The sequence below is a fragment of the Megalopta genalis genome, chromosome 5, assembly GCF_051020955.1.
Source record: "Megalopta genalis isolate 19385.01 chromosome 5, iyMegGena1_principal, whole genome shotgun sequence".
Lineage (NCBI taxonomy): Eukaryota > Metazoa > Arthropoda > Insecta > Hymenoptera > Halictidae > Megalopta > Megalopta genalis.
In genome coordinates this window covers 10,782,144-10,789,702 of record NC_135017.1, presented here as the reverse complement: position 1 = coordinate 10,789,702, position 7,559 = coordinate 10,782,144, and the positions used below count along the sequence as shown (strand labels likewise).

The 7,559-nt window shown below is 41.7% G+C and overlaps 1 protein-coding gene across 1 annotated transcript; it reads left to right on the top strand.

The window, feature by feature from the left end:
• Positions 1–883: 883 nt before the first annotated feature.
• On the top strand, positions 884–7,316 carry LOC117221073 (uncharacterized). Its single transcript, XM_033471699.2, has 7 exons — positions 884–1,010; positions 2,011–2,438; positions 2,541–2,674; positions 2,728–2,858; positions 5,469–5,516; positions 5,914–6,176; positions 6,410–7,316. The coding sequence occupies exons 1-7, from the start codon at positions 999–1,001 to the stop codon at positions 6,621–6,623; spliced, it is 1,230 nt and encodes a 409-aa protein (XP_033327590.2). The 5' UTR covers positions 884–998; the 3' UTR covers positions 6,624–7,316.
• The last annotated feature ends 243 nt before the right edge of the window (positions 7,317–7,559 follow it).

Below are 7,559 nucleotides of genomic sequence, written 5' to 3'. Positions count from 1 at the left end.
TTTTTGCTACAGTGTTGCAAAAGATATCTTTCGTTCCAACTATTATTTCACTCATCAGGGAAAATTCAATCTCCTTAAATGTGATGTTTTATTAAACATTGATATTGTCGTTTCGGTTATAATTAAATTATGTTTATATATAATAATAATATATTAATATACATTAATTATATAATAATAATACATATAATTATTATTACAATTAAATACCATAAATAAATTGTTACTGCGTCGTTTTATGAATATATAAAAATAAATAAAAGCAAATGAAAGTAAATAAATCTATAAAAGATAACTAAAAGTATACAAACAAAAATAAAACGACATAAAAATAACAAAAGGTATACAAAAATAAATAAAAATACGCAAAAGCAGATAAAAGTGTACAAAAATAAATAAAAATATTTAAAAACGTATTCCGCGATTTCCGGTGAAAAAGAGAAATAAAATAATGACTACGGTTACTTAATAAAATCGAGGAGCCATCTTCTTGCACAGCAGGTGTTCCCAGGCCGTCAGCAAAAATTCCTCAGATTGGCCAAGACTCAGATTGGCGAACCGCCGCGAGCCCGTTGCCAAATATCGAGATCTTTTTGCCGGGTAAATAGCATGATCAGAACGACCGTGTTTCCATCATTGACGCAACGGAACGCGGCCATTTCGCCTCCTGGCCGTCCCATTTCTTTCGCCGTCGCTGTTCCCCGTCCCGCTGCTATCATTTTCCCTATCCTTCTAGGTCGACCCCACCCCTCTGCCCCAACTGGAGTTTTCTACATTGCCAAATAGAAATGTCTCGCCCCACCAGGCCGCAACCCCGGTCGCTCATTATGTGAAAATCAAGCATGGGACGCGTGCGTGTGCGTGCAGATATTCCCGGTGTGGTCGTTCTTGTTTACCACCGGCGCAGTGGGCGCTTGTATTGTTCGACGACTATATAAGGTGTACTCGGCCCATTCGGCCAGCAGAGAACCATCAGCTCGTCGATCCTATAAGCAAACATGAGGTCCCTCGTGAGTAACCGTCATCGTTTCGACAGCTTCCGGCGACTTGCCGCCATCTTGGTTACATAGTGGTTACCGGTGCTGGTTACAGGGTGCTTTTCGCTCTCGGAGGGTCTAGGATAACACGAACTTTTTATCTCATTTGTTCACTTAACAAATTCTGTTACACTTTTGGAAAAATGTGTTGTATTGGGTGGAACTTATTTTGCAATCGTTTAGCAAAATATCCTTTATTCTATTCATCACTTCTATTTCTATCAATGTTAGTTAGGCTATTAGTTAATCGAGACGATTAACGTGTCTTTTGCAGTCTAAAATAATTTGTCGGACCAGACCTAACGTGTTCATCCGTCGCAATAATCCTATTTGTTAATATTGTTACTAGACTTTGAATTTTTAATTTTACAGAGCAATTTATTCCGACGAAAATTAACCTTTATTCTGCAGGTTGAAATGTCAACTAGACCTAACCTTATCGGACCTAACCTTGTCAACCATAATCTCACCAAATTTTTCATTCATCACAATCAACGATTACACTGTATTGGATTTTTTGGTAGCTTCCGTTTCACTGAATTTACTTGGCAATTGTTTAGTAAGATATCCTCACAATTATTTCATATATTAATATCGTTATCTAGATTTTTAAGATTCTGCGTCAATTTATTGAGAAGTAGATAATCAGCTTTTATCCTACAGGCTGAAATAATTTGTCGGGCCAGACCTAACCTATACAGATTAACATTCATTCCTCATAATAATCCTAGTTATTAATATTGTTACCAGTCAATTTTTAATTTTATACAGCAAAATATTCCGAAGACAATTAACCTCTCTCTCGATTATTTTAATATACTCGATCAGATAAGACCCAACTTAGACCACATGTACCATAACCTAACTAAATCTGACCTAATCAAATCCAACTCACCATCGTTAAATCCATCCAATCCTGCGCAAACCTCATCCAACCCGAGCTATTTAATTAAAAGATTATCGCCATTTCCAGCTGCTCTTCTCGTGCCTCGTGCTGTCAGCCACAGCGTTGCCAGGTTACGCTCCCTACGCAGCGTACGCCGCAGGGTACCACGGCCCGGCGGCCCCACTGGCCCACGATGGCAGGGTGGTGGACACCCCGGAGGTGGCCCACGCGAAGGCGGCGCACCTGGCAGCGCACGCTGCGGAAGCAGCGAAGTCATCGCCGCTGACGCTGGGCTACGCCGACTACGATGGCAGATACGAGGACTACAGCGGAGCCTACGCGGGGCCAGCTTTGGCTGCGTACCACGGACCCCCGGCACCTCTGGCGCACGATGGTCGAGTGATCGACACGCCGGAAGTGGCCCACGCGAAGGCCGCTCACCTGGCGGCCCACGCCGAGCAGATTTCGAAGATCGCGTCGCTGTCATACGCGGAGCCGTACCCCCAGCCTCACTGGTGAGGAGGAGGATTGGTCGCTGACTCTAGCTGCTGGAAGACGGCGCCGCAATCCGAGCCACGGAATTTTCGATTGGAATTTTGGTCCCGTGAATAGTGCAGTGAATACGGTCGGCTGCTCCAGGTCTTCGCACCACCGCCGGGCGACGCTAGCGACGCTAGCGACACTAGCGACACTAGCGGCGGCTGGCAGCGTGGTGGGGATAGCCTTGAACTGCCGTCCGTGGAGAAACAGCGTAGAAATTTTGTTCTTTCTAGCACTATTACCGCGTGGATGATTGTGGCCTAGGGTCTAGCGATGATTTCGTATATGGAGATCGTTGGAGTTTGTATTTATGCAACGTAGCGAGCCGTGTTCAGTTTGTAGATAGAGGGTCTTGGGTGCTGGCCGCGCTGGGACTGGGCGACGTGTTTGTTACGGTTTGATATTAAACTGGTTGCATTATTTAACGAACCTTCTGTCTTTCTATGTCACCCCTCACCGTCGACGTCCTTATTATCCTGATGGTTTATCGGCCATCGATGGTTTAGGCGAGCGGAAAGCTATCGGAATTCATTTTAAGATATTGTCCGCGCTATTGTGCCGCGGCACCGACTACCGTGAATTCCTAAATGTCACGTGTTACGCGACTGTCGGAGACTGTCGGGGCCGATTTCTGAGTCGTTATCGAAGCGTTGGCGACAACCTCGCTGTCCCGTTCAGGTCAGCAGGCGCACAATGCACCAGACACTGGTCTCTGAACCAGGATCGACTGTCGCAACGATTCTTATTGCAACGAGAAAACGCTGCACCAATTGTGTCGCCGCGTGGCCAACGCGCTGGAAACCGATCGGCTCGCCTGGCATTCGAAGAAACGCACCCGGGGTCTAATTGAGGTATTTCTTGAGCAGATGACGACGGAAATGATAATTGGACACTTTTTACCAGGTCTATCGATGAATAAATTAATATTCATATTGATATTGAATCAATTTTTATATTTAATATGAAGGAAATATTTGTATTTCTATTAAATCGATATTCATATTTATATTGAATCAATATTTATATTTGTATTAAGTCAATATTCATATTTATATTAAATCAATATTTATATTTGTATTAAGTCAATATTTGTATTTATATTAAATCAATATTTATATTTGTATTAAGTCAATATTCATATTTATATTAAATCAATATTTATATTCATATTAATTTCAAGAACATTCCCCCAGATTTATACTCAAGACTCTTGTTTAAAAAATTAGAAAAAATAAATGTATCTGAGATTATGTTATTAATCGAAGACAATGGTCTATTATATTTTATGATACACGTAATAGGACAGCCAGTGTAACTTGTTTTATCGATAATGGAAGGTAGATATCAATATTCTAATTTTTAATGGTTTAATTAATATTGCGTTGCCAGATATGCCGGCGTAGATTACCACGAGGTATTTCACACGAATTGACTTGCATCACCTGTTTCCTTACGGTAGCAGAACGCCGATTTATCGCTTGATCGATCGAGACTATTCCAGCGTTATTATACTGCAAGGTCGGTGTCACGACTTCCTCGATTCTGGTCAGTATACGACGTTAGAATGCCATTCAGAAGTTTGTACATTTATTGAGAACGAAATAAAGTAATAATAATGTTTGCAATAATATTTGTTTCAATATTGAAAGCTACTAGAGATTATTTTATTATACGTATGGATTGAGTCGTAAATCTTTGGAGCGACCTTTTATCTTATTTAACATAAACCATTCTTTAAATTCAAGCCTGTTGAAACAGTTTGTTTTAACCTAAATCAAGCTCTAAGTCTTCGGAAGAAGGTTTTTGTTTAATACATCAAAGATTTCTTGAAGTCAAACCGGTTTAAACTAATTAAAACCACTACAAACAGAATTTATTCGATTAGAATTTGTATTAATATTTACTTGAATTCTGAACCCTATTATAAAGTATTTTATTGTACATGTAAATTATGTCTTCGATCCACAAAACAATTTTTAATTTAATACATAAAACATTTCTTAAATAGAAATCAGATCAAACCACTTCAAACAGAACTTGTAAAAATACTTAATCCAATCCTGAAACCTACTACAAATCTCAATCTTTGGAACAATGTTTATTTAATACATAAAACATTTTTTAAATACGCGATCAAACCACTCCAAACAGAATATGTAATAATATTTATTCCAATCCTGAATCTTACTATAAATGTCTTCGTTGCACATTGTATAAATTGAATCCTTAATCTTTGGAACAATTTTTATTTAACACATAAAACATTTCTTAAATACGAACCTATTCAAACCACTTCAAACATAATTTGTAATATAATATCTATTGCAATCCTAAACCCTACTATAAATTCTTCGTTGCATATATAAATTGAACCCTATACCTATGGAACAAATTTGATTAAAATTAAAGTAATCCTTATCTTCAAGCCTTTTCAAACTACTTGTAACTTCGTCAAACCAGTTCAAACTTCATCAAACCAGTTGCAACTAGCTCAAACCAGCTCAATTAAAAAATAATACAATTTTATAATGCACTCAGAATTTTCGTAACTGTGCAGAGCCAGAAATATCTGAAATTGTCTCTGTCGCGCCCCGAAAACCGTGGAGGAATATGTTCGCTGCGGAGCGCGGCGATCTAGCAAATGGACCAGAGCTGCAACAGCAGTCCCGCCCATTGCAGTGCTCTAGCCCCGATAAATACCGAGGACGTCGGAATTGCATCCGCAATGACGTGCGTCCACGCTCCTAGTGTCGCATAGCTCCGCTGGGAGGAGAGTTTTATTCCTGACGAGGTTACGGGACACGGTGTCATTGTTAATGCCTGGTAAATGTTACGGGGCAGGGCAGCTAGCCTTAAGGAGAGCATTTTCCTGGGTGTGGTTATACCCCGTTTGTTGTGGCTGCCTTAGAAAGGGGTGGGGCACGGTCTCTTGCGACCGAACCCCTATAAATTGGACGATCCACGATACTGGAAGTCATTATGCGAATCTAAACCTCTATCTGTAGTCGCTGGATCGACGTACCCTGAGGTTCGACAAGATGTTGCACTATCTCGTGAGTACCGCCGCCCTTCTCACTCGCCTAACCGATTTATTTTGTTCGTAAAACTTAACCCTTTGTGTCCGAAAATCACTGTATTCGTCGAACCACTGCCGCGTGATCTTTTTACTATTTTTGCTCCAAGCATTACCATATAGAGGGTGGGTCATGGTTCGATTTTCGTGACTATTGTCTTGAAATATAATTGAAATATTTTCTTGTCATAAAATCATTGTCATTAATCAATTTATTAAAACAATAAGAACATCGGTGTCTATTTATTCCTGGTGCAGAATTTGTTCAGACAAAATTTGTGCACATCCATCGAAGTAAAGAAAATTGTTTCTCGAAGTATAAATTCAACATTTTCTTTTGGAGATTCGATTTTAATAATAATAAATAAATTGTGCAGGTAATTATATCCATCACCTTCAACGCAGCGTTCTGCGCGCCACAGTGGTACGGTGGCGGTCACCCAGGGGCCTATGGCGGCCACGCAGCACCAGCGCCACTGGGCCCAGACGGCAGAGTCGTAGACACGCCAGAGGTGGCGCAACTCAAGGCTTCCCACTTGGCTGCATTAGCCGACGCCAATGCTAGGGCACCGAAAGTTGGGCCTGGCTCCTACGCTGGTCCATCTGGGCCCTATGCCCCCTCGAACTACGCACACTACAGGTTCGAACATACAATTTTTGAACGCTTATATCTTTTCCATAAATCATTTCCGAACACAAATTTATCTGAATTATTTGAATTATTTGATCTCAGTAATACATAAAAGTTTAGAATGCCCAAACATGTTGGGCACTCTATACTGACATTTTTGATTAAGTAATAAATTGTATAAAACTGTTGTATTTAAAGAAACACATTTTTCAAGGAGATTGAAGCTAACCGATTAATTGTAGTGGCCCACCAGCCCCCTTGGGGCCCGACGGCCGAGTAGTCGACACCGCGGAAGTGCAGCAAGCCAAGGCCGTGCATTTCTCGCTGTACAACGCGGAGGCGCAGCGGGGCCCGGGCCCGGCAGGCCCGGCAGCCCCGGCTCCCTCTTGGAACCCATCGGGCGCCTACAACCCACCCAACCAATGGAACCAACCCAACAGCTGGAACCACTACTAGACGGCGCTGACCCCACCACAAACCTGCGATCATACTCCCCACTGCTACCGGTGCTTGCGGAAGGTCACGCATCGTCTCCAAACTACCTCTGAACACCAAGTCTACCGAGCATCGACGTAACGGTTTACCAATTTTTTTAGTCCGTTAAAAATCGTCCCTCCCCCCTTCTCTTCGTACCACAACGAATCTCTGCTTCCTTCTGCCATAATCTATCGTCGCGACTGCCCGCTGTCATTGGCAGTCGCGGTTTCAGCTACCTCTCTCTCGACTCGAACGCTGTCAGGAAAATTAAACGTCGCTTCTTTCGCCGCTCTGCAACGCGCCCACAGCGACAACGTCGCGAATCGTTTTCGGATAAATTGTTGAAGAATGTACCGCAGGCATTGTGTCGATCCTTCAAGTGAAATGGGAGAGCGCGCGCTGTTTGTTGGCGAATGCAAATGAAGTAACGGACTGTCGCTGATATCATCGAGTCGTTTCAAGAAGGAAATCGTTATCACATTCCTTTTCAAGGTGATCTCCTTATCGCTCTCGCTTTCGACGGCCGGGGAAAGTCTACGTTCACCTTTGTCTAGATTTCATTCGTAGACTGTAATCACTGTTTCCCCCCTGACTATGCGAATACTCTTTAAGCGTGGATTGTACATAAAGTCGCTAGAGGACGAGGCCGATAATAAAATTCTGTCGCTGCAATTGCTTGAGATCCATCCCCGACGCCATCGATCCAAATACGTACCGAAAAATAGCCAAAGGCTCAGCGATGTTTTTTGACTATTTCATAGATTGTCCAAAATATAGTATAATTTTTCAAATAATAGTCCAGAGGCTGCAAATGCCTTTTTAGTACTTTATACATTTTCCAAAAAATAGTTAAAAGGTTGCAGATATTTTTTTAGTATTTTACACATTTTTCAAAAAATAGTCAAAAGGTTACAG

Bases quoted from the DNA above. Each gene is read 5' to 3' on its own strand.
- LOC117221073 (XM_033471699.2), top strand. The intron at 2,439-2,540 runs GTGAGGAGGAGG...TGAATAGTGCAG, and splicing joins CCGTACCCCCAGCCTCACTG to TGAATACGGTCGGCTGCTCC. The intron at 2,675-2,727 runs GTAGAAATTTTG...ATTGTGGCCTAG, and splicing joins GCCGTCCGTGGAGAAACAGC to GGTCTAGCGATGATTTCGTA.